Source organism: Sarcophilus harrisii, chromosome 4, assembly GCF_902635505.1.
Source record: "Sarcophilus harrisii chromosome 4, mSarHar1.11, whole genome shotgun sequence".
NCBI lineage: Eukaryota > Metazoa > Chordata > Mammalia > Dasyuromorphia > Dasyuridae > Sarcophilus > Sarcophilus harrisii.
In genome coordinates, this window is record NC_045429.1 from 289,354,515 (window position 1) to 289,381,803 (window position 27,289).

General features: G+C 38.5%; 1 protein-coding gene across 2 annotated transcripts; it reads left to right on the top strand.

The window, feature by feature from the left end:
* The first annotated feature begins 865 nt into the window (after positions 1-865).
* Positions 866-27,146, top strand: ACAP1 (ArfGAP with coiled-coil, ankyrin repeat and PH domains 1). Of its 2 annotated transcripts, none has more exons than XM_031965419.1 (22): positions 866-2,437; positions 3,067-3,220; positions 4,105-4,224; positions 4,950-5,003; positions 5,111-5,169; positions 5,555-5,738; positions 6,079-6,123; positions 6,785-6,880; positions 7,184-7,258; positions 7,346-7,455; positions 7,916-7,967; positions 8,128-8,228; positions 8,799-8,916; positions 10,476-10,681; positions 12,031-12,100; positions 12,253-12,347; positions 12,568-12,737; positions 13,440-13,612; positions 24,619-24,728; positions 24,864-24,974; positions 26,756-26,805; positions 26,976-27,146. In XM_031965419.1, exons 1-22 carry the CDS (start codon positions 2,385-2,387, stop codon positions 27,074-27,076), a joined length of 2,307 nt encoding a protein of 768 aa, XP_031821279.1. In that variant the 5' UTR covers positions 866-2,384; the 3' UTR covers positions 27,077-27,146. The 2 variants fall into 2 exon arrangements, with proteins under 2 accessions (XP_031821279.1, XP_031821280.1); XM_031965420.1 differs by having other exon boundaries at positions 870-2,437; positions 3,067-3,124.
* Positions 27,147-27,289: the final 143 nt, after the last annotated feature.

Below are 27,289 nucleotides of genomic sequence, written 5' to 3' on the forward strand. Positions count from 1 at the left end.
TCTTTGGGATATAAGCCCAGTAGAAACACTGCTGTTTCAAAGGGTATGCATAGTTTGATAACTTTTTGGGCATAATTCCAGATTGCTCTCCAGAATGGTTGGATCCATTCACAACTCCACCAACAATGTATCAGTGTCCCAGTTTTCCCGCATCCCCTCCAATATTCATCATTATTTTTTCCTGTCATCTTAGCCAATCTGGCAGGTGTGTAATGGTATGTCAGAGTTGTCTTAATTTGCGTTTCTGTTTTCTTAACTTTAAAACGAGAATAGCAGCTCTCAGATTTGTTGAGAGAATCAAAGGAGATATTTTTAAAACATTTAGTGTAATGCCTGGCACAAGGTAGGTTCTATATAAATGCTTATTTCTTTCCCCTTCCCCGGCAAGATTCAACAGTGCCTCTGGTGAGTTATTTGGAAGGCTTTGATTCTAAGCAATATAAAGGTTTCTGCCATAAAAATGTAGCCATATATTAAAAATCATTTTAAAATGTCCCTTGGTTTCCATGCCCTTTCCCCTGTCTCTCTACAAGGATATGGATTAAGTTTTTTAGTTTAAAAAAAAAGATAATTTTTCCAAAATATTTAAAGGCAACAGCAATATTACTGATAGATGGGAGCTGTGTTTTAATCCTAGAATGTGGAAATCTTACAATACGTTCTGTTCCCTATCCCATTCCCCAACTGTTTTGCTCTAGACATCTGGTCTAATTCTAGTCCTAAATCTACTCCTTCCTCTCTTCTTCCAACCAACCAATATCCTTTCCTGGCCCTTCCAGTTACCATATTCTAGATCTTTCTAGGTACTGCCCCCTCTTTCCCTTCCTACTTATGTAGCCCAGGGATCTCATCTGATTCCTCCCACCACAACTTCCCAGGCACAGCCTTAATCCAGAAGCACAATGGGTCCCCTGTGATATCTGGCTGGTGTCACTGGCTGGTAACCAAGGAACTGAACTGGAAGAGCCCAGGGACTTCAGACAAAGATGCTAGGAAAAGTCAGCCCCGCTGGGAGGACCGGAATGAAGGCATGAGTCATAGGGCGGTGTTGGGTCTGGGGTATACTGGGAGGTGGAAGGGAGATGGAAGGCTGCAAGTGAGAGGTCACAGTTAAACTGGGGTGGGGGCACTGGCAATTTTCCTTTCTCACTACATAAGAGGCCTTCTTACCCCAGTGTGTATATGATGTGCCTTATAACACTGAGCAGAAAGTTGATGTCCTGTGTCATTTCTGTGAGTTGGTGGATAGAGCAAAAAAGCCCAGGCTTAAGTCCCAGGATGGTCTCTCCCTAGCTGTAAGCCCAATGAGAAGTTCCTTTAATTCTCAAGTTTCAATTGAGTCATTTGTAAAAGGGGAATAATTATATATTGTCACCAAATAAATAATGTATGGAAAAATGCCTTATGTGTATAATAGGGTTCTCTGAAAACGCAGCATCATTAAGAAAAACAATAGAGATAAAGATGGGAGCTTCCCTCCCCTTTTCATACTTCTGATACTTCTGGAGGTATCCCTTTGAGAATGTGCAGGGTGTAGTCTATTCCCCACCCATCCCCAATGACTCTCCCTAATTCGAACTCCAAATAATTTCCCTCACCTTCCAGATGACACACTTCATCTACACTGGAGTCAGGAGAACACTGTTCAATGGAAGATGTAGTGGACTCATCCTTCAGCTGGGGGAGAAGGGGAGGGGGAGACACTACACACATCCCACCTATCCAGGTCATGGCTCCCCAGAGATGGACAATAAAAAGAAAGAGGAGTCAGGAGTCCAGGTGCATGGGATTCAATAAATAGGATGGATGCTGGGTAATAAGAAAGTAGTAGTAGAGCAGGAAGGGATCTTGAGAAAAGTGTGGAAGGGAAAACAGGACTGTACAAAAAGGTCCAGGAAGTGAGGTACATGGTACATTAATATTACATAGTACTTAACTATGGGTGTAATGATAATATAAAGTTGGAAAATCTGGAAACAAAACAGAGACTTGGAGAAATTACGGGAGTAGGAAAGAACAAAAGATGGGAATAAAGGACACAGAAACTGGGGGATCTGGAAAAGGAAGCTATATTACTGGGCAGACACCCTGGAAGGGGTGGGACCAGCTACTTCTCTTATCTCAGACCTTCTCCACCAATCTCAGGCCCCACCTTCGGCCCCTCCCAGTCAATTCTGACCCAGTTGGCTGAGAACCTCTTCATTTGTAGCCCCTCTTCCCCCTGGGGTTAGATAAACCTCTTCCCCAGAGTCCCTCCTGCCCCAGAGATAGACATTTTTTCTCCTTAAACTCTTACATCATTGGTTTCCTCCCCTCTGGGGAGAGCCTTTTCTGTATTTCCACTTCCATCCCAGAGAGATTCCCTCTTCTCCAGAGCACCCAAGATGACCGTCAAACTTGACTTTGAGGAATGTCTAAAAGACTCCCCCCGATTCCGGTAAGGGGGTGTGTGTTGGGGGGAGGGTTGGTAGTATAAGGGGGATACTGAAAAGTACAAGGACAGGGGAGAGTACCAAGTGATTTCCTGTACCCTTTTCAGAACATCCTAGTTCATGTTAACTGAAAAGGGAAGATGACGGGGGGGGGGCCAAAATGGGAGCTATTCCTAATTCCTGACATTTCATCCTATGGTCCTATGTGTGTCTGTCTTATTCTCCATAACTATCATACTCTCTTCTCTGAGCTCCCTTCCCCCCATCACCTGCTTTCTGGGGTGGTTATGCATTTCCTGTCCTTACCACATCCACCCTTCTCTTGATCCTTCCTGTTTGGCCTTACCCAAAAGTTTCTCTCCAGCTTATTCTAAATTCTATAGAGAACAAACCCCAAACCTAGAATTCCAATTTTTACCAAGAAGGAAACTGAGACTCAAGGAGGGAAAATGATTTACTAAATGTCACTGAGATAGAGAATAGCAGAGGCAGATTTCAGGTCTTCTGATTTAAAGTCTAGTTTTATTGTCATGTTCTTTTCTCATCTATCCTTTCCTACTTCTCATTAGTATGTCCATGGTGGTAGGCAGAATATGAGTTCAGGCCTGGAACTTCATGACCTCTTCCTTCCTAGGGCTTCCATTGAATTGGTGGAATCAGATGTATCAGAATTGGAGAATCGTCTGGAGAAGGTGATCACAGAGTCAGAAGAGAAGAAACTGAGTCAGAGGAAGGGGTTCTGGATAGAGGAGAGAGAACCTAGGGAAGAAGGGAAGTCAGTGCAACAAGTCAGTGTTTACTGAGTGCCTACTGTGTATACAACACCAAACTAAGACATTCAGGGTATACTAAAAAAACATAAAACATACATTTCTATGACTCTAAGATTTATAAAATGTTTCCCTTTTAAACATTATGAAGTAGTTTGGCATAATAATTATTATCCTCATGTTACAGATGGGGAAAATGAGGTAGAAAGCGGTTAAGACACCAAGCAAAGGTCACAAAAGTAATAAATAGTAGTCCTGAGATTCAAACCCTTGTTTTTCCAACTCTTAAGTCCAATACTTTCCTCAATTAAAAAATTTTTTAAAAGCCTTTGTTGAGGTAATTTTTTTCTTTTAAGGGAAAACAATAAGTATTAGTGTTCTCTTAACTATGTACTATATAGCTAGGAAGGCTTCGTGGTGGAACCAAAGCTGGTCTTTGAAAAGGAATATAGAATCCTGGTACATGAAAATGAGTTGAAGACAGGATGGGGAGATTAGAAAGTGATATGAACAAAAGCTCAATGCATTTGCAGAGAAAAGTGAGGAGGTTGGTCTAGTTGCCATATCATGGTGGGGATCTGTTAGAGTGATTGGTGAGATGAAGGGAAGATGATCTAGAGAAGGTACACCTGGAGAAGGAGGAAGGTGACACAAAGCCCAGGTCAAAGAATAAGATTTTGGGGGCTCTGAATTTGTTTGTTTATTTATTTGCTTTTTGCTGAGGCAGTTGGGTTAAGTGACTTGCCCAGGGTCATACAGCTAAGAAGTGTCAAGTGTCTGAGATCATATTTGAACTCAGGTCCTCCTGACTTTAGGGATGGTGCTCTATCCACTGCACCACCTAGCTGCCCCAGGGCCCCTAAATTTAGACACTTATGACCCATCTTTTCCTCACTCCCCAGCTCCTCAAACTTGGTTCTAGCCTGCTGGAGAGTGGGCGCCATTATCTTGCGACTTGTCGAGCCTTCATCAGTGGCATTCAGGAACTTTCGAACCTGGGTCCCCCAGAGCCAATGATGATTGTAAGTTTCAGCGACAGCATTAGAATGTCTGGGGAATGGAAGTCTGAAATTAGAGAATTTCTTTATAGAGAAGAAATCTCATGGGAGTAAAAGAGGTGAAGAAGGGAAAGAAAATCAAAGAATTGGGTAGTAGATGCTTCTTAAAACGGGAGGACAGCAAAAAGAATTAAGGAATAGGGGAGGAAGGAGGACATAAAAAAAGGGAAGAAATGCAGTCTATTTAAGATATGAGATTTTGGGGAATGATGAACACAATGAATGTATCATCACAATGACAGTATCATCCTAGAACTGTAAATCTTTACAAGCTGAAAGGTACTGCAGAGTTCTAGGCCAGAATTTTTTATATTAACTTAGTCACATCACTTTGGAATTGGAATTATACTGAATAAAATCAATAAATGATAAGTAACCTTGCCTTGGAATTAAATGGAAATTTTGGAGGGAAGCCAAAAATTGCTATGTATATATGTTTGTTACAGACATTTCATATTTAACATTTTAGTGGAAAACATATTGTTGGCAGTAACATTTCCTTAAGGAGGAACTCCAGTGTTCTTCAGAATACAATCTGAAAAATGCTAATCTAATTCTACTTTTCCCTTCTTTGCACACAAATTTGTTAAACTTGGAGATAAAGAGCAAGGGTCAGGGATGGAATGTTGGTGTCAAGTTATAGGGATGTGTACTTCACTGGAGTCTCACTTTACCTTACTTTCTTTTAGGAGTGCCTGGACAAATTTACTGAGAGCCTGAGTCACAAAATCAATTGCCATGAAGTAAGTGGAAAAGGATGGAGGGGTAAAGAAATAAGGTGGAAAAAAATCTCTCTCTCTCTTTTTTTTAAAGGAAGTGTTTCAGGCCCTAATCACTTCCTTTCTGCCAGGATCTCTTGAATGCTACCCAACAAACACTGAAGCAACAGATCCAGAGTTTTGTGAAGGAGTAAGGTTTTGTTTTGGTTTTTTTGGGCCCATTCTGTCTTCTCATTCCCCTAGTACCCTTTCTCCCTTGCTCCCTAACTACTCAAGGATATCTCTTTAAAGGAAAGACTCAAGTACTTCCCCAAATTAAAGGAAGGAGAGCATTACACAGCCTGATATTTTCCCCATTTTTAGACTCCAAACCTAGATACCATTTTTCATGATATAGCCCCAAAATTTGAAGGATTTGAGACCTCCTCCATTTCTAATCATATCCCAGAAGCCTCATGGTTAGAAATATATCAAATAAGTTTGGGAGTGAGTGAAGAGGGTTCTTCTAACCTTAACACCATGATTTCTTTTGAAGAATTGCAGTAAGAGTCTTTAATTCCTCATATCTCCCTTAGGAGTCTCCGTGGTTTCTGGGAGGCTCGAAGAGAGTTTTGGAAAGGGGCCGAATCCCTGGAGGCAGCTCTCAGTCACAACGCTGAAGTCCCCCGACGCAAGGCACATGAGGCAGAAGAAGCAATGACCACACTGAAGACTGTCAGAGCAGGCTACCAAGGGCGGGCATTGGACTATGTGCTGCAGGTGACACCCTCTCTTCTCCCTGTTCCCACCAGTGTGATTGGGAATTAGCAGTGCTACAGTTCCTCCCAGAAAATGGGAGAGACAGGAATGATGTTGAAGATATGAGGATATGAGGCTGAAGGGGTATCATATTTCATGGCCTCTGTTGAGGAGGTTGGGTTTCTAAGAGCTCTGGCTCTGACATTCTCTGATTCTGTGCTTATAGAATAGTTCTGGGGATTAGAAAATCTTTGCTCCACCTGCTCACTCTGACCACTCCCTACCCTCCTCTCCCCCCTGCACTTTTCCACAAGTGCTCTTGAGTTTTCAGGAAGATTGGCCTTATTTCTATATTTCTCAGATCAATGTGATCCAGGACAAGAGGAAGTTTGACATCATGGAGTTTGTAAGTTGGGGCAAAAGGGCTTTGGGAAGATGGATAGGTTAGAAAGGGAATGGATACGTGAAAAATTGAGGTGAACTCATGCAATGTGAGAACAAACATCTGATATTAGCTTTCTGATAATAGTAATCAATGAATGTAAAATCAAGATAGAAGAAAAGCAAAGAACATACTAAGTTCTCCTCTCCTCCTACCCCCACCTACATCCCTGTATCAGGGAACTAGTGATAGAAACATCTTTTGCTGATCTTGTGATTCAGAATTGTCATCACCCAGACCTTTGTCATTCTCTCTGCTGGACATTCAGGCAACTTTCAGTACAGCATAGTACAGCATGCAAAAAAAGTGTTCCTCCCTGGACGCTTAAACATAGAACTGAAGACAGAGTCAGGGAAAAGCTACCCAAGTAATTAAAATCTACAGAGTCAAACTATTCCATAAAGAGTAACGACTTTTTCAATATACTTAGCTTTTATACAAAGACAGCTCAAGATCTTTTTACTGTCCATGTTTTATAAACTATCTACAGATAACATCAGGGTAGAAAAAAGGTTAGTGCCTTCATGAGAGCTATAAGGTAGGAAGCCATTACTTTCCTTTTCCTACAACTCAACAGCTATGCTTTCTCGATTGTGCATTTCCTCCTTCTACCCATCCCTTCAAGGTACTTCGATTGGTAGAAGCTCAGGCAATATACTTCCAGTTGGGTCATGAAGAACTGAATGGATTAGCAGTCTACCACAAAGAGCTGGGGGCCCAGGTGAGGGATGCCTGGGGTAATAAGTGAGGTGAAGGGTTAAGAAATTGAAGGTAGAGGAAGTATTAATTTTGGGGGAGAGGAGTTTCAAGAGCAAATGTAAGAGGCTATGGTGTGGGTGAAGGAATATATACAAAAGTCATTGTCACAAGGGAAGTATGTATAAGAGACTTTTGTCAGGATACAATAGATGAGGTCCTCCTTCCAACCTTTCTCCCCTCCCCATGCACACTTTGTCCCCATTCCCCAGGAATAATGGGAAGTTGATGACTATAGCTGTGATGTCTTTTTACCCTTTACTTCCAGTTGCACAAGCTTGTCCTAGAGTCTGCCCGGGAAAAAAGAGACATGGAACAAAGGCATGTGTTGCTGAAGGAGCAGGTGATGAAGAATGGAATGAGGGATGGGAAAGTTTCTGCTCTCTGACCACCAGGACCATCATATCCTGTATATGTTTGGTCTCTCTAGGAGCTAAGTGGAGAGGAACCTGAACCAGGCCTGAAGGAAGGACCAGGGGGGCTGGTGATGGAAGGACACCTCTTCAAAAGGGCTAGTAATGCCTTCAAAACCTGGAGCAGGTGCAGTCACTACCACCAATTCCTTTCCCTCCCCCAATTCCTTTACACTTGCAATAGACTCCTCTGAATTCTACACTAAGCTTTCCCACTGACTCTTTTTGACTTCTGTCTAGTCATTATCCCTCTGTGGTTCTCAGTTTCTTTTACTGTAGAGTAAGGGATTTAGATTAATGATCTCTAAAGACTTCTCCAGTTTTGACCTTCTATGATTCTTTGATTCTAACTTTGTTGGGGTGATTTTACCCCATGCCGTGTAACTCCTTTCTTTGCAAAGGCAGATAGTTATTCCCTCCCCCATTCTTCTCTTCCCTCAAGTATTTCCTTATGCCCCTTTTAGCCCTTTGTTCAGGTATACTGAATTAAGAAAAATAATCTTATGTTCCCCCACTTAGCTAGTTTCCCTGAATTCCTTCTTTCCCCATCCCATCCATTTCATCTCACTCTAAGTTCCCCATCCTAGACGCTGGTTCACTATTCAAAACAACCAGTTGGTTTATCAGAAGAGATATAAGGTGAGTAGAAGTGTTTGGATACCTAAAATACACAGGGGTTCCTAAAATGGGAAGAGACAGAGGGGTAGGAATTGGCTAGTTGTCAATCCTTGGTGTCAGGTGGGCAGAAGGGGCATGAGAGATGGCTAGCAGACCAGATTCCTGATTTTACATCCCTCAGGATCCTATGACTGTGGTTGTGGATGATCTTCGACTATGCACAGTGAAACTCTGCCCTGACTCTGAAAGAAGATTCTGCTTTGAAGTTGTCTCTCCCAGCAAGTGAGGGAAAAAAGGATAGAGTGGGGTGGGGAGAAGAGGCTAGGATGAGGGCCTGTCCTCCATCATCACTCAGCCCTCACAGGTTTCTAAATTACATTCATCAGAGTTAGCTGTGTACATGATCCCTTTCCCTACTTTGTTCCCATTGTCTGAGTCTTGAGTTTGGGACTCTTGATACTTACTAGTGATGTGACCTTCCGCTTCCTCTAAAGTAAAAAGGAAATAATAATTGTAATGTTTATTTCATAGGAGTACTATATGGACAATCCTTTGTAAGCACTAGCTAACTTTCTAAATTTGAGATGGTATCATCCTCATGGGCAGCTAGGTGGAACAGTGGATAGAATGTCAGGCCCTTTGGGCATGTCACTTTAATCTGTTTGCCTCAGTTTCACCATTTGTAAAGTTAATTGGAGAGGGAAATGGCAAAGCACTCTCCTGTCTTTACCAAGAAACCCAAAGTGAGGTCACAAAGAGTTGGACACGAATGGGCAGGAATGAATAACAACAATCATTCCTTTGCCTCTCTGTGCTTCTATTTCCTTCCTACCTTGTTCCTCATTTCCTCAGGTCCTGCCTCCTCCAGGCAGATTCAGAGCAACTTCTTCAACTTTGGGTCAGTGCTGTGCAAAGCAGCATCGCTACTGCCTTCAGCCAGGCCCAGGAGGAGAGAGGCACTCTGGACCAGGTAGGTGAGCAGGGCCTACATGACAATGGAGAGAAACATGGTATTCTGCAATAGAAAAATAGCTAGATTCTAAGTTAGAAGATTTAGATTTGAATCCCACCTCCTACCACTTAATAGCTATGTGACATTCAGCAAATTAATTCCTCCAGCCTTCCAATACTTGATTTTCAGCAAAGGATCTTCCTATTTATAACCCCTCTGGGAAGCTACACCAGGTTACACGGGTACAGCATCCCCTCAAAACTGAAGGTCCAGAATACATGGAACTTTAGCATTGTGTTTCTTTTTACTAGGCTGACCAGAAGGGAATAGTTCAAAGCAAAAGACATTTAATCCAATAGCTAGGTGACAAAGTGGATAAAGTGCCAGACCTGGATTCAGGAAGACTCATCTTCCTGAATCCAAATTTGGTCTCAAAGATTTGTTAGTCGGGTCACTTCACTATTAATCTGTTTCCTCATCTGTAAAATGAGCTGGAGATGGACGTGGCAAGACACCCCATTATTTTTGCCTGAACAGAGTCATGAAGTCAGTTAAAACTGAAAAGATGGGACAAGGCAAATCAAGAACCCCCAAATCCCCACAAAATTCCACCCCTTTCTATGCAGACAAGGCTGAGTCACAGCTCAGTCCTAAGAGTAGTTTCATATGTCTGATGATCTTCCACTAGTCATCTTTGGGGGCCATTCACTTCTCATTGTTACTACCTGCTGGGTTATTTATATATAACTAGAGACCTAGTGAGTTTCTCCCTTTGAGTCAAGAATTTGAGGAAATAATGAGCCACAACCAGGAAGCAGCCTAGTTCCCAGCAGAGAATTTTAGGTTAGGATTAAGTTTATTCTTTGAACTGACTCAGTTCCTCTGTCCCTTCTTCTGGTTCTCTGGTCTGATCTGATTGCTTGCTATATGCAAATCCATTTTAGTTCTTGATCATACCCACATCCCTGGGCCCAGCAAGTATTCCCAGGGATCCGTGGAGTGAAACTAATGGGGAGATTCATATGGAAATATGTTAAAAATGGATGTACACATATAATATATCAAATTGCCTATTAGTGTGGAGGAGGCAGGGAGGGAAGGACAAAAATTTTTGCAACTCAAAATTTCACAAAAAGTGAATATTGAAAAGCATCTTTACATGTAATTGAAAAAATAGACTACTAAAATACATTTTCTTAAAAGAAAGAAATTAATGGGGAGATTACTTTTATCTATCCCTTTTTGCCCAATCCCATGTCATAGGTAGGTATTCTATGCAATTTACAAGAGTTTGTGATCATTATCATTTGTTGATCATTGCATTTCCATGGACTGTTCAAGTCAGCAACTGAGCAATCTCTTAACACTCCAGATTTCAAGCCTCCAATTGTTCTGTCTCACAGGAAAGCATTTTGTAAGCCTTAAAGTCTATATAAATGTGAGTCATTGTTATTCATCTTGGACTAGGAGGTACTTGGCTGGAAGTTAGGGGAATATAACCACTTTTAATCTTTTAATTAGTCATAAACCCTCCAGGAGTTTGGTGGGTTATCTTCTGAGATATCTTTTTCTTACAGGGCCCCTCTCACTCTCCCTTAGGCTTGGCCTCTACCTTAGCTTGTGGAGGAGCAACCAGGGGGTCAGGCCGAGGGTCCGGTGTAGCAGCCCAGGTACAGAGTGTGATGGGGAATGCCCAGTGCTGTGATTGCCGGGAACCTGCACCAGAATGGGCAAGCATCAATCTGGGTGTGACCCTCTGTATCCAGTGCTCTGGAATCCACAGGTCACAACTTTTATCTCATAATATTTATTTTTAGAATATCTCCCCATGGACCTCCTTCCTTACTATCCTGTTTCTACCCTTAACACATTTCCTGTTTCTCTATACTATGGAAGATCCTGCTTACTTGGTTCCCAAATCCCTTATATGAGCCCTTTGGAACTCCTCTGCCACCCCCTTGGTCTATTAGACCACAACTTTTATCATAGAGGCCATTGAGCCCATCTTTTTTTTTTCCTTACCAAAAAATGGCTACACGTAAAAAATGTTATTTGATACAAGACTTTTGCATTTAATATTTTCGAGGGAAAAGATCACTGGCATAGACATATTTGCACAGAGCTCCCATTCACATCACAGCATTCCAAAGAACAGAAAGAAATGCTGATCTTGTCCAACGCCCTCATTTTACAGAGGAAGAAAATTGAGACCCAGAGATGCCTTGGATATATTATAACTTCTCTTCCCCTTCATTTTCCTTGCAGAGCTTAGCACTTTGTCCCCTCCCCTCTGTCACTTTACTCTTCTCAGACTGTCTTCCCCTCCATTTGTTTGTTCCTCTGTATCCATGTATCTGCCTCTTCTCCACATTGAGGGCTGGAGCCAGAAGGGTTCTTATTAAAGGGGTCATTAGATAAACAGGAACCACACCTCTCACTAGGTATGAGTCTGAGGGAACAAAGAAAGAAAAATAATGACTGGAAAGCTCAATCCAAAAATGAAGAGAAGAAGGTGAAATGAAATAATAGCAGAAATTGATAAGGGTTAGCTGTCACCATCTTGTCTGGCTTTCAGGTCAATTCACTGGACTTGACTCCAGGCCTGATGAGTCTAAAAAGTTCAATGTTGGATGCCAAGGAGAGACACCCAGCAAGAGTCTGTAGACCTCAGAGGATCTTCATAGCTTATTTAGCAATAAGATCATAAAGGGGTACATTGCATGATTTCCCCCTGTTTTCAAAGCTACAGTAGACTTTTCCAAATAATTTACTAATACAAAGCACAAAACTCTAGCCAGTTATATCCCAAGAATCTCAGGTTTAAAAATGCATGATAAAAGTTTAAAGTGACTAGATAAAAATTTCACCAACAGATCTAACCCCAACAGGAAGCTAGAGAAAAAAAATTTTTTTTTAAATAACTTTTATTGACAGAAGGCTAGAAAAAATTAAATGACTCTTTGTTGGTCTCTATCTCTCATCAGCTTGAACTTTCTTGACTGGGGAGTATATGTGTATACCCACTCAAATACTTTCCCCCCCCCTTTCTTCATGAACTCCCCACCAAATTTGTTCCCTCTTACCTACAACAACTCTGACTGGCTTTGTCTTTCACTTGTCCTTCCTATACAGGAGCCTAGGGGTTCATTTCTCCAAAGTCCGATCTTTGACTCTTGATTCCTGGGAGCCTGAACTGGTGAAGGTGATTACAGCTAGAAAGGAGATGGGATAGTGGTGGAGTGACAAGCAGAGGGGCAGAGAAGCTTTCAGAAGCTGGGGGAATGTGAGGGAGGGTACTGGAGTCTCTGTAATTTCATGTCAATACTTTTATGTTATCTTCCACCATTCCTGAAGTTGATGTGTGAATTGGGGAACTCTGTCATCAACCAGATCTATGAAGCTAGGATACAGGAAATGTCTGTGAAGAAACCTGGGCCAACCTGTTCCCGGTAAGGGGTTGGGAAGTGTGAAAATAGGAAAGGAATAAGCAGACATAAGAAGCATAGTTTTAGTTTGCCTTTTTCCTGGGGCTGACTGAAGGTTTAGATGGAAATGAGGGATCCTGTGAAAGGAAGGTATTTGAAAAGATTAGGAGTCCTAGTATTAGAGGGGAAATTTATCCTATTTTCATTCTTTCCTCTTCCATTATACTTCCTTCCCACCCATAAGGCAGGAGAAAGAAGCATGGATTCATGCCAAATATGTGGAGAAGAAATTTCTGACCAAGCTGCCTGTGGTCAGGGGACGAAAAGTGGGGAGAGGCCACCCACAAGGGCAACCTCCATTGCCACCCAAACCCCAGCTTCCACCCCGACCAGGGAAAATGGGGGCCAAACCAGGTATGTACACAAATCAATCAGAAGGAGTTCTTCAATCTTCTTGGGAAGACATTTCAAACTGTTGGTACGGCACTATAAGGATACTACTATTAGTGATTGTCAATCCCTGACCTTAATGATTGAAATAGAAGGAATGGGAATTGTAAAACCAAAATAATGGGAGAAAAGTTCAAAACTGTAACTTGTAGAGGACTGCAGATATTGGGGAACTCTGAGAAAAATATACTTGAAGCAAAGATACTTACAGCATGGTGTTAAACTAAGTTTAATTAATGAGATGATGGTTCTCTACTTCATATATACTGACCCTTGTAAACTTATGAGACCAGCCTCACAGGATTAGAAGGTTGATATTGGGTGCAAAAGGAAATATGGTTGGAGAAGTTATCCAAGGTTAAGGAAGTTAGGGAAGGGTCATTAAATCCAACCGCTGTCTATATACTTGACCTTGTACACATTTTGCTAACCATGATTTTAGAAGGTCTTTTGGAGCTCTAACCATCCTTCCTTCTATTCCCCTGAGGGACTTTGACCCCAGCACCTGGACCTGATTGTCTGCCTCTCCTACTATAATAAATAATCCTCAGAGGACTTCTTCATAATTTAGCCTGGATCTTCAGGCTGTACTATCATTTCTAATACAGGGTATAGAGGGCCAAGGGTAAGGGACAATCCCCATACTAATGGTTAAATTCCCAACAGCGCTCACCGCTGGTGAATTGGGATGCTTACATCCAGGGGCCTTGCTATTCTGGGCAGCTGGGCCACCCCCATCTCTTCCCACCATGGCCGATGCCCTTGCCCATGGAGCTGATGTCAATTGGGTAAATGGGGCACAGGAAAATGCAACCCCACTCATCCAGGCCACATCTTCGGTGAGAAATCCTTTGATTTCTATCTCTTCTGCCTGAATTCTCCCTTTTCCCCCATTCCAATCCAATTCCATCTTTATCCTGATTCTTCTTCCTTCTGTTCATCCCTGTTTCCCCAGACATTTGTCTTCCTTTTGCCCCAGCTCCTCCCTTATTTCCTTTGATAGGGAAAACATTATGAATAGTAATAGGGTGAGTTGGCAGAAGTAGGGGAAGGAATAAGTTGTTTATATAATATAGTACCTACTATGTACTAGGCACTCTGGTAAGTATTCTTGAAAATATTATCTCATTTGATTCTTACAAGAACTCTGGAAAGCAGATGTGCTATTATCCTTGTTTTACAGATGAGGAAATTGAGACAAATAGACTTTTAAGTGACTTTCCCAGAATATACATCTAAGGCCCAATTTAAACTCAGGTTTTTCTGATTCCATGCCTGATACATTCATCCACTTCACTCACCTAGCTGCCTCAGCAGAGAACAAGTATCTGTTAAATGCCTACTATGTGCTAGATACTGCATTATTTTACCTCATTTAATCCCCATATGAATTCTGGGAGAATTCATTATTATTATTATCCTTTTTTTATAGTTCAGAAATATGACTTAATCAATGATGGACTAAATTTTGAGCTTTGTTATCTGAGAGAGATATGGAAAAGTTAGAAGCATTAAATTTTGGGAAGAGTTGCTGACCTCAGTTTCAAAATGCTGAGTTTGAGGTATTCCTGGGACAGCCAGGTAAGCTTCCCTACAAACAGACAGTTGTTGATGTATGAGTCTGAAATTTAAAGAAGAAATAAAAGGCTGTGGCTTTGGGAGTGTCTCCTGCAGAGGTGATCATTAAAACCTTGAGATCATCTATATAGGTCATAGAGAAAAAAGAGGCAGAAACTTAGGGAATACATAAGGGAGCTGCATAAGGAGGAAGAGGTTAAACCAGTGAAACAGGACAAGAAAGGATGGTCAAGAGGAAGAGCCTGTGTCTTGGAAGTCCAGGGTGGAGAGAGGGGAAATAATTAAGTGTTGATTGCTATTGAGAAGTCTAGGAGAATGAAAATTAAGAGAAGATGGTTTAACAATTAAGATAGCAATAGCACTAGTAACTTTTAAGAGCAGTTTAAATTGTATGGTCAGAAGCCAGGTTTTCAGAGATTGAGGACAGGAAGTAAAGGCAGGAAATGTAGGCTGCCTGGTTTTGGGGGTTTTTGTTTTTAGGTGTTGTTTTTTTTTTTTTTTTTTTTTGCTTTTTACAAATTTTGTTTTAACATATGGTACATTACTCCATACTCCTTATAAATATGATCCCTGAAAACAGTTTAAAAAAAAATCAGTATCAAAAGATGATTGCATCTGTCCAGCATATGTTTTAATAGTTTTAACTTTGTTAAAACAAATGAATGCTTTGTAAATTAGTGCCAATAGTATTTTTTAATATTTTATTTAAATCATTGCAAATCAAACAGTTTCTTTTAAATGGTTTAAAATACTTTATTTAAATAATAATGTTACCTATGATTCATTGGGATTTACTTTGTTCACTTTCATCTAATTTGGATATTCAGTTTTCCTTATAATTCAATAACATAGTATTATGTTAAAATACCTTAATATGTCCAACCCTTCCTAAATTATTAGTCTCATTATTTTTCCCTCAAGCTATGCTCTAACAAATTGTGCTGCTCTGAATATTTTCACAGAGATTAGTCCTTTCTTGTTAACAACCTCCTTTGGCAAGATCACTGAAATCAAAGATTCATTGTAATCTAATCAGTTCATACTAGTCTAATCAAGTTTCTCTGAAACCATCTCCTTCATCATTTCTTATAGCATTATATTTTTCTATTACATTTTATATCATAATTTGTTCAACCATTTCCCAATTGATGTGTATCCTCTCAGGTGTAGTTCTTTGTCATCACAAAAAATAAAAGAGCTGCTGCTATAAATATTTTTTCATGCTTCATACTTTTCCCTGTTCCATTGGTCTTTTTGGAATAATGTTCAAAACTTTTAGGTGGTTATTGTTGCATTTCTTCTTTTAAATGTTGCTTGTTAATATCACAAGGTAAACTTGTGATAATAACACAAGTAAACACAAAGTTATTATAATCATTTCTTATTCTGTATTGCATATCTACTCTATTGCTTGGAAGGATGAGGAAAATAGTGCATGACAGTCAGGGTCCAGGAAAACAGTTAGGTAGAGCTTTGGACTGAATCTAATAAGGCAAAATTCAATAGAGCTAAGTATAAAATCTTAACCTGAGTACAAAAAAATTAACTTCCCAAGTATAAGGTAAGGAAATATGATTAGAAGTTCTTTTTTATTTTTTCTTATATTTGAGTTCCAAGCTGTTTCCTTCCCTCCCTCCCAACTCCGCACTAGAAAAGGTCAACATTTCACACACACATTACATTACATTATTACAATACATTGTTTTTATATCAGTTCCTTCTCCGGAGATGGAATAGCATCTTCCTTTGTAATTGATTTGAATATTCATGTAATTCAGAATAGCTTGGTCATTCATATTTACTCTTTAAACTACAGTGTTATTACTATATACACTGTTCTTTTGCTTCTACTCATTTCACTCTTCATTATTTCATACAAGACCTCCCATGTTTTTCTAAAATCAACCTGCTCATCATTTCTTATAGCACTGTAGTATTCCATCACAGTCATATGCCACAACTTGTTTAGCCATTTTCCAATAGCTGGGCATCCCCTCAACTTCCAGTTCTTTGCCACTACAAAGAGAGCTTTAATAAATGTTTTAGAACATATGTAAGTTCTTTTTCTTTTTTTGCTGGCCACCTTGGGAAACAGACATAATAGTGATATCACTAGGTCAAAGGGCATATGCAATTTTATAACCCTTTGGTCATAATTCCAAATTGCTCTCAAAAATGATTGGATCAGTTCATCGTTTCAAAGTGTCCCAATTTTTCCACATTCCCTCCAGCATTTTTTATTTTCCCTTTTTATCATTTTAGCCAGTCAGATAGATGTGTAATGGTATTTCAAAGTTGTTTTAATTGGCATTTTTCTGATCAATAGTGATTTAGAGCATTTTTTTCATATGACTATATGTTGCTTCGATTTTTTCATTTAAAAATTGTCTCTTCATATCCTTTGACCATCTATCAGTCAGGGAATGACTCATATTCTCAGAAATTTGACAAAGTTCTCAATATATTTGAGATAGGAGGCCTCTTATCTGAGAAACTCTCTATAAAATTCTCCCCTCCCCCCAATTTTCTTCTTTCCTTTTAATCTTGGCTACATTGGTTTTATTTGTGCAAAACCCTTTTTAATTTAATTAAAATTATCTGTTTATACCTCCCAGTGCTATTTATTTCTTATTCATAAATTTTTCTTTTCATAAAGCTGATGGATAATGGGTTTCATATTCATAAATATGAATATACATATTCAATAAATTATTATTATATATAGATATACATATATATCTTTATGTTTGTCATGTGTCCATTTTGATCTTATGTTGGTAAATGGTGTAAGATATTGGTCTATACTTGCTTTCTGGCAGATTGCTTTCCAGTTTTCCCCAAAACTTTTATTAAACAGTGAATTCTTAACCTGAAATTCAAAATTTTTACCTTTATGAACACAGTATTATTATAACAATTTATTATTGTTTATTATATATCTACTCTATTCCACTGACCCACTATCCTATTCCTTAGCCAGTATCAGATAGTTTTGATAATTACTATGTTATAATCCAGTTTTAAGATCTGGCACTGCTAGACCTCCCTCCTTTATATTTTTAAAATTCTTTTGCTATTCTTTCTTTCATTCTTCCAAATGAATTTTGCTATTTTTTTCTAGCTCAATAATTTTTAAAAGAAATTTGACTGAGATTGCACAGAATAAGTAGGCTAATTTAGGTGGAGTTATCATTTTTATTATATTGGCTCAGTTTACCCATGAACAATTAACATTTCTCTAATGTTTACAATCTGATTTTATGTTCATTTATCTTGTTGTGGCAGGTATGGTTCCAGATATTTTATATCAATTTTATTATTTTAAATGAACTATCTCTTCTTGCAGGGCTTTATTGGTGATATAAAGAAATGATGATGACTTATGTGATATTTCATATCCTGCTACTTGGCTAAAATATTTAATTATTTCAATTAGTTTTTTTAGTTGAATCTCTAGGACTTTCCAATTATGTCATCATATCATCCACAAAAAGAGTTTTATTATCTCATTGCCCATTCTGATTCCTACAATTTCTTTATCTTCTCTTACTACTATGGAAAGCAGTATTGAATAATATTGGTGATAACAGACATCCTTGTTTCATTTCTGATTGTTTTTGGAGTTTCTAGCTTATCCTCATCATAGACCATGTTTCCTGATGGTTTAAGGCAGTTGCTTCTAATAGTTTCAAGGAAAAACACATTTGTACCTGTGCTTTCAAGTGATTTTATTTTGTTGTATTTTTGTCAAAAGTTTTTTCTGCATCTATTGATAGAATAATATCATTTTTGCTATTAATATAATCAATTGTATTAATAGTTTTCTTTATATAGAATCAGCTCTGCTTTCCTGATATAAATCTTACATGGTTTTAATGTATAATCTTTGTGATATATTGTTGTAGTCTCCTAGCTAGTATTTTGTTGAGGATTTTTGCATCAATTTTTGTAATTGAAATTGGTCTATACATTTTCTTTCTCTATTTTTGCTCTTCCTGGTATAATATCAGCACCATATTTGTTTCATAAAAGGAGTTGATAGGATTCCTTTTTTGCCTATTCCAAACAATTTATTTAATATTGAAATTAGTTGATCTTTAAATGGTAGAAATTACTTGTAAATCCATCTGGTCCTGATGTTTTATTTCTTAGGAATCTCATTTATGACCTGTTCAATTTCTTTTTTTCTGAAATAGGTTTATATAACTTATTTTCTCATCTGCTAATCTAGCTAGTTTATGTTTTTGTAAGTATTCTTCCATTTCACTTAAATTGTTAAATTTGTTGGCAGAGCAGCTAGGTGGCACAGTGGATAGAGCATCAGTTCTGGAGTCAGGAGGAGCTAAATTCAAATCCTACTTCAGACACTTTACACTTATTTACTAAGGTGTGTGACTCTTAGCAAGTCACTTAACTCTGCCTTGCCAAAAAAAAAAAAATTATTCAGCAAAATAACTCCTAATAATTGCTTTAATTTCATCTTCAGTGATGTATTTACTCTTTTCTTTCTTAATATTAATGACTTGGTTTTCTTTCCTATTAACTGATGGATGGTTTATCTAATTTTTTTTTCAAAAAGCCAACTTCTATTTTTATTTATTTATTCAATGACTTTCTTACATGCAATTTTATTAATGTTACTTTTAATCTATCAGAATGTCCAATTTGGTATTTATTTGGAGATTTTTAATTTGTTCTTTTTCTAGTTTTTTCTTTAACTTTTATATATAATTCATTGATCTCTTCTTTCTCTATTTTATTTATGTAAGGATTAGAGAGATATACATTTTGCTCTGATTACTGCTTTTGCTGCATCCCATAAGTTTTGATATGTTATCTAATTATTATCATTCTCTTTAATAAAATTATTTATTGTTCCTATGACTTGTTCTTTAACCCATTCATTCTTTATGATTAGGTTATTTAGACTTTAGTTTTTAGTCTGAATTTCCATAGTCCTGTATTAAATGTAATTTTCATTATATTATAATATGAAAAGGATAGATATCATAGTTTTGCTTTTTTCCATTTAGATAGAAAGTCTTTGTGATCTAATGTAAGGTCATTTTTTGTAAAGGTGCCCTGTACCACTAAGAAAAAGATACATTTCTTTTTGTTTCCATTCATTTCTTTCCAGATGTCTATCATATCTATCTTATCTAAGATCCTATTCATCTCCTTGACTTATTTCTTAATTTATTTTTTGGTTAGGTTATCTAGTTCTTAAAGGAGGTTAAATTATTCCCCTTTATTATAGTTCTGCTTTTTAATTCCATCTGTAATTCATTTATCTTTTCCTTTAAAAATTTGAATGTTATAGTATAGTATTGATAGTATTTCATTATCTATGGTACCATTTAACATAGTGTAGTTTCCTGATTATTTCTTTTTTTTTAATCTGATTACTACTGAAGTATAATAAATTATAATCTGGGTCTTTATTTTTTACTCTTTGTGTCTCTCATTTTAAAATGTTTTCTTGTAAACAACATATTGTTTCTGATTTTTGATATATTCTGTTATTCATTTTCATTTTATTGGTGAATTCATACCATTCACATTCTAAGTTATAATTATTTGTTGTTATTTCCCTCCATCCTATTATCCTCACTGTTTATCCTTTACTTTCTTTTACCCATCCTCCTCAGAAATTTAATTTATTTTTGACCACTACCTCCCTAATCCACACATCCTTCTAACACTATCTCCCTTATCCTATCCTCTTGCCCTCCTATTTCTCTCTAAGTTAAGAAAACTTTTGTACTCTACTAAATGTGTATGTTATTCCTTCTTTAACCCAGTTCCATTGACAATAAGGTTCTCCTGATCTCTGCTCTCCATCCTATCCTTCCCTCCACTGTGACAATTCTTCCATTCATGACTCTTTTGTATGACTTAACTTATTTCATTTTACCTCTCCTGTCCAATTTTATTTTTTTTAAGATCATCCCATCATAATCAACTCAATCCCAAGCCTTAATCAACTCCAGTAATGATAATGTTCTTGAGAATTACAAGTATCATTTTCCCATATAATAAGGAAACAGTTTGACCTTATTAAATTCATAATTAGTCCTGATTCTTGTAAATCAAATTTTCTCTTCAGTTGTGGTCTTTTCCTCAAGAACGAACAAATGTCCTTTAGTTCATTTAGGATCCACTTTTTTTCCTTGGAGGATTACACTCAGCTTAGGTGAGTTATTCTTGGTTCCAAACTCAGTTCGTTTGCTCTTCAGACCCTATTATATTCTATTCCCTTCAACATTTTAATGTAGACACTGATAAGTCTTGTATTATTCTGACTGTAGCTTCACAATATTTAAATTTTTTCTTCCAAATTGCCTGCAATATTTTCTCCATGACCTGGGAGTTTTGAAACTTAGCTATAATGTTCCTGTGAGTTTTCTGTTTGAATTCTCTTTAAGGGGTGATCAGTGGGTTTTTTTTTCCTTAATTTCTATCTTACCTTCTAGTTCTAGAATGCCAGGGCAATTTTCCTCAATAATTTCTTGAAGAATAGTGATTAGATTTTTTTAAAAATCATAACTTTTAGGTAGTCTGACAAAGGTTTAGTAAGATATTTCGCCACAACTTCTATTTTTTCATTCTTTTGACTTTGTTTTATTATTTTTCAATGTTTTATGAAATCATTAGCTTTCCCTTGCCCAATTCTAAGTTTTAAGAAGTTATTTCCTTGCTTAAGTTTTTGGATCTCTTTTTCCAATTGGTTGAATTTCTTTCAATAATTTTTCCCAATTTTTATTTAACCTTTATCTTGTAAAATTTATTTAAACTCTTCCAAGAATTTTCTTTGAATTTGTGACTATTTTATATTTTTCTTTGAAATTTTACAGAAAGCTATTCTTTTTTCTGAGTTGGAACCCTGATCTTCACTATCACCATAGTAGTTATCTATGGTCCAGTTATTTTTCTGGGGTTTTTTTTCCCTCATTTATTTAAAATGGCCACATGTGCTTGAGTCAAGCTCTTTCCAGGATGTGGGGGATGTCTCAGGCTTCAGGTTTTTTATACTATTGGTTTCTGATCTCTATCTGGGAACTTTTGATCTCTCTTGGCTCTTCCAGTGTTCTATAATTTAAGGCTAGATGTTACTGCTTCTTTAGCTCACTCCTTGCTCTGTAAGTATCCTCAAATACTCCTTTCTACTCCTGAGCCTCAACCAGGGCCCCTAGCTAGCATTGCTGTTGCTACAAATTCTCTTGTTCCCTGTGATCCCTCAGGTGGCTATGTTAGTTTGTGCTTCTTTCTTGGAATTAAAACCAGGAACTCTGTTTCTGTTGCCAGTGACCATAACCAGTAGGGCCCCCAACCTTCGGCAATCTCCCTTACTAGTATGTGCTCGTTCCTCCTCACCTGCAGGTATATCTTTGGCTGCTAACCATAACTTTGGTGCCTGGACACCAAAATCCAGCTCTAGTGGAAGGCTCCCAAAATCTTCTCCATATCAACTTTCAAACCTCTCCTTCATCTGTGGGGCACAAACTCCTGAAGCTAAGGCTGTGCCTACACAGCTGCCAACTGTGTTGTTGATTCTACAGTATCTGCCTCGTGTTATATGCATTTCAATCAGGTCAGATCACTACCCTGGGAGGTTAGGTCTTTCCCAATGTCCAGCCTATGTTGCTTAGGCTAAATAACTTTTACTTTTAACTTTTTTAATTCTGATTTTTAATTATTTTATTTTGAGGCATTAGTTTGTTATTTGTAGAGGAATTAGGGAGAGATGGGTAGTTTCCTGCCTTATTCCATCATTTTCCCACAATTCCCTTTCTAATTAAAGTTCTAGGAAAAAAAAATCTCTTGGTTTTAATGAATGAAATCCAAACTCAATATGAATGAACACTGTAATATAGCAAACCAAAAAAATAAGATAACGATCTTAGGCTACTATTGTATTCAGTTCTGAGCACCATAATTTAAGATAGACATTAATAAACAGGGCAGTATCCAGAGAAGAACAACCAGGATGGTGAAGGGCCTTAAGTCCATGTCACATTAGGATCAGTTGAAGGAATTGGGGAAGAAAGGACACAGAGGGCACATTATTTCAAATATTTAAAAGGCAGTTATAAGAAGGAAGGATTAGACTTGTTCTTTTTGGCTCTAGAAAACAGAACTAGGAGCAATGTATACAAATTATGAGGTCAATTTAGGCTCAATATCTAGAAAAACTTCTTAACAATTAGCTGTCCAAAAGTAGAATAGACTATCTTGAGAAGTTGTGGGTTTCCCCATCCTTACAGATCTTCAAGCAGAGGCTAGATGACCACTTAGCATATAGTTGCCGTCCTATTTATGTATGTGTTGGACTGTATTGCTAAAGGGACCTCTTTCAACTTTTTGTGATTGATTTATAACTTTCGAGGAAATACCTGATTTTGAAATCTATTAAAATATAAAATAAAGGAAGTTTTTTTGTCAATCCTTTGTTTTATAATATCTGAGAATTACTTTCTCATGAAAGTGTAGTATGCCCAATAGGCTTTTTGGTAAAGGGGTTCATAGACCTCCTCTGGTTCCCAGTGACTTGGATCTAACTTTAAGATGGTAAGACTCAGGATGAGTTGCTTAGCTTAAAAAGGCCAAGGTCTCCCATTGCATCCAGGGCCATCTCCAGTTGTCTTAATCTATATTTTGCCCCTGTACCCAGGTGGTTCTGGAGGGGAAAGTGAGGCAGGTGACTTTGCCCTCTCTCACTTAAATCCAATTCACTTGCATATTGGCATCCCCTCCCAGATGTCATGGTCCTTTTCGAAAATGAAGGACAAATAACACTCAAAATAACAACTGCCTTCTTTAGTCCACCTCACATTTGTTCTCAAAGCTAGTCAAGAAGACACAAAAGAGAGAAAAGGGAAGAAATATTTGAGATACCTTCTAATTTATAATTTACATTCAAGCCTAGCTTTCCTTATTGAGTTTTGCTTGATTGTTCAATTTGCATTTCAAAGACCCTTCCCAGTTCTGGATTCCTCAGCAGGAAAGTACTATATTTTCTGACCTTATTGAAGAACCATGTATTATTGTGAACATATTCAATTTTGTAAGCTAAGTAAAATTGCTGCATAAATCAATTTCCTATGTTTCAATATATCTCACTCAACATTAGAAAAAAAAAATCTATAGTTTTCATTGAGTGTTCATGTGGTTTTCAGTCATGTCTTCACTCTTCCTGACCCCACTTTTGAGATTTTCTTGGCATAGATATTGGAATGGTTTGCTATTGCCTTCTCTAGCTCATTTTACACTTGAAGAAACTTAGGCAAACAGGGTTAAGTGAATTGTTTGGAGTGAGACAGAAATGTCTGAAGCCATATATGAACTCAGGGAGATGGTTCTTCCTAACTCCAGGCCCAGAGCTCTATCCACTGAGAGTTATCTAGCTTCCTGAAAGATTCTCTCTGAGGATCTGCCTCTGTTGGCATCCTATGGATTCTTATCAATTCACACAGGATCCTAGCTCTAAAAGCTCAGAAGTCATTTAGTTCAATCACTCTTGTTTTATAGGCAAAGAAACTGAAGCCCTGGGAAGATGAATTGATTTGTCTAAGATCACACAAGTAATAAGCATGAGAGAAGCAGGAAGACTCCGAATTCAGATCCTCTGACTCCAGTATTAGCACTATTCTATACTAGGGTGGTTAGTGGACACAGTGGACATTATTAGGCCCTAGAATTTCAAATCCAGCCGTGAAATACTAACTGTGGGACTCTTATTTGCCTTAGTTCCTTATCTGTAAAATCTAATATCTTTGCCATGAAAACTCCAAATATGTTCATGGAAAGTCAGGACTGAAATGACAAACTCTGAATCTAATACTTGAGGACATCTCTCTTCAGTGAAAATTTCCTAAGAGAGGAGTATTAGAGTTTTTAAAAATAATTTTCTAAAAAACAATTCTTATTGTTTCTCCAAGCTCTGTCTTCTAGCTCTGTTGCTTTTTGTACTAAACTCTGTTGCCAATTGAACTGAGCCTTAAAATTAAAAAAAAAAAAAAAAAAAAAAAGATTTCAGAAAATTAGGATTTAGTAGGGAGAGCATTTCAAGCATGGAGGATGAATTTGTAGAAATGCATGGAGGCAAGAGAAGACATAACAAATTCTGAATACAGCTAGTAGTACCTTTCCTCTCTCCAACTTCTCCCCTACTATCTCCATCTCCGATCCCTTTCCCACACTCCCTCTCCCCAAGCTCCTATCTGATGTTATCCTTTTTACCCCTTTTACTTCTCTTTTTTCCCCCCAGAACTCTCTGCTTGCTTGTGAATTTCTTCTCCAGAATGGAGCAAGTGTGAACCAGGCTGACAACATGGGAAGGAGCCCCCTCCACCACGCCACTATCCTTGGCTACACTGGGTATAAGCAAAGACACCCGGGTCTCCAAGGGAGGAAGAGACAGATGGAAGGGAGTGGACAGCTAAGAAATGGAAGGGCTGGGAGGGAGGATTAGTCGGGCAATGAATGATCTGAATCTTTGTTCCTTTCCTTCAGCTTGGCCTGTCTGTTCCTAAAGCGAGGGGCAGACCTTAGAGCTCAGGATTCTGAAGGGAAAGACCCTCTGACTATTGCCATGGAGACTACCAATGCAGATATTGTCACTCTGTAAGTCCCTTGAAGTTGAGGATGGCTCTGGGAAAAAGCATGACCCAAAGTCAGAGGGAAGATTACTGGAATGGTGTCAAGAACTGGAGCCTGAAAAGGGAGTAGAACTGATGCTTAAAGCCCAGATTTAAGGGATCCATGTAATCAGAGTTTTGAGGCAGAAAATAGGGAAAAGTGGAGCTGTTCAGAAGAAAAGATAAGATGTAGAAGCATATCATTTTAGTTCAATAAACATTTGAATGTTACCATAAAAAAAACACTATACTAGAAAGAAGTTTATGGAGAGAGAAAAAGGGGAACCAAGAAGAGCAAAAAGAATGAGATCATCATATCCACTCCCTTATTTTACAGATGAGGAAATGGGCTCAGAACAGTTTAGTGGTATCTGAGGAGGGATCCTGGAACACAGCCAGATTTTGATTTCAATTCCACCACAATGTATTCAGAGCTTTTAACCTGTTCCACAAATGATTTTCTGTCTGAGGAAGGCAGCAATATGCTAGGAATACTTTACAATTTACAAATCCATTTCTTAGTTGCATCTCTTGTCCCTCACACCACCCACTTAGACGAAGTGTCCCTAATTTTACAGGTAAGAAACTCAGAAAAATGAAATGACCTGCCCAACCTGGACTAGAACCTAGTTAGTCTCCTGACTCCAAAGTATAGTTTTTCATTAGTACAAAACTGGAAGTTAAAGAAAATGTCCCAGGGTTTCAGAAGAGGATAAAGTCACTCCTACTTTGGGGGAAGGGGAAGAGTGAGGAAGTGTTGGGATCTTCAGAGAATATGACCTTTAATAAAGTGGGCCTTTATGAGTGATTAGGATTTCATTTAATAAATATACAGGAAAAGAAAACATCAGGTAAATGAAGTCCTTGACCCAGAGACAGGAAAGGCATGTGTGGAGAACCATAAAATTAAGTGCAATAGAATAGAAATCTAGGAAGGTAGGTTAGGGTTTGATTGCTGGAGGCTGGGAATGGCAGGCTATGCAACTGAGAATTTTGTCATGAAACAGTGGGAAGCAATTGAAATGTTTAGGGAAGAAAAGTGACCTGTTTCTCCATGGACTTTAGGAAGCTTTTCTTATTATTTTCTTAATTTTATTTTTGAGGCAATTGGGGTTAAGTGACTTACTCAGGATACCCCCTAGAAGTATTGTCTGAGGCTGGATTTGAACTCGGGGATCTCCTAATTTAAGGCGGGTGCTCTATCCACTGGATCATCTAGCTGCCTGGGAAGTTTATTCTGTGCATAATCTGGAAAATAGAGGCCTGAGAAAGGGACTAAGGAATTATTATGGTAGATGGTAGCCCAGGCCCAAGATAAATGGGTCAAGAGCCTAGGGGGTGACAGTACATTGGAAAGATAGTTAACTGGAGGAAGCTACAGGACTTGGCAGTTTATTGGTTAGAGTGTGGGTGTGGGTAGGGTTGGGGAGAGGGATGTTGAAATGACACAGGTATTACAAAATGGATGAGTTGTCAGAGGAGGAGTCTGGTTTCAGGAAGAATTCAATTTTGAACCTGTTGACTCCCTAAAGTATTGGAGAGAGTGTTTAAACATCTGGAACTTAGAGGAATGCAGGTGTGCAGGACTGGCAATGGATAGCAAAAAACCAGAGGATAGGATAAGACAAATCCCAGCTCAGGAAAAGGAGCAGGTTCTGAGGAAAGCAAGGAGTGTCTGAATTGTATGGGCCTGTGGCCTGAGCTGAAGAATGAGGAGAATGGGAACTAGGGAGGGAGTGGGCTTAAATTGCTCTCCTTCTGCTTTAGGTTACGTTTGGCCAAGATGAGAGAGGTTGAAGTGGCCCAAGGGCAAGCAGGTGAGCTATCTAACTCCCAGAACTGTGTATGTTTCTCCTTTGAACCCTATGCCTTTTGTAAATCAAGGCTTTTGGCTGCCTGCCCCCCAGATATGTCCCAGTTTTACTCCTCAGAAATTTCAAAGAAGCCTCCAGCTTCTCTCTCTTCCCTCCCATCTCCCTTACTGCAGGAGATGAGACATATTTGGACATTTTCCGAGACTTCTCCCTCATGGCTTCTGATGATCCAGAGAAGTTGAGCCGCCGCAGCCATGATCTCCACACACTTTGAACCAGAGAGCTAAACCCTCAAACTCCTCCCTTTGGAATAATTCACATTAAAATGATCTCTCAGCTACCAACATGTCTCCACTGTACCTATGTTGTGATGGCAGTGAAGGGGGTGTGTGAACTGAGGGAAGGATAGAAGTGAAGGTCGGGGGACCTGAAGCCAAGGAATTCTAGGGCAGATTTTGGGGACTGTAGGTATAGAGGCCCACCAGCT

Coding starts and splice junctions, on each gene's coding strand:
- ACAP1 (XM_031965419.1), top strand. CDS start 2,385: ATGACCGTCAAACTTGACTTTGAGGAATGTCTAAAAGACTCCCCCCGA. Junction 12,101..12,252: donor GGGAGCCTGAACTGGTGAAG/GTGATTACAGCT, acceptor CCATTCCTGAAG/TTGATGTGTGAATTGGGGAA. Junction 24,729..24,863: donor ACTATCCTTGGCTACACTGG/GTATAAGCAAAG, acceptor CCTTTCCTTCAG/CTTGGCCTGTCTGTTCCTAA.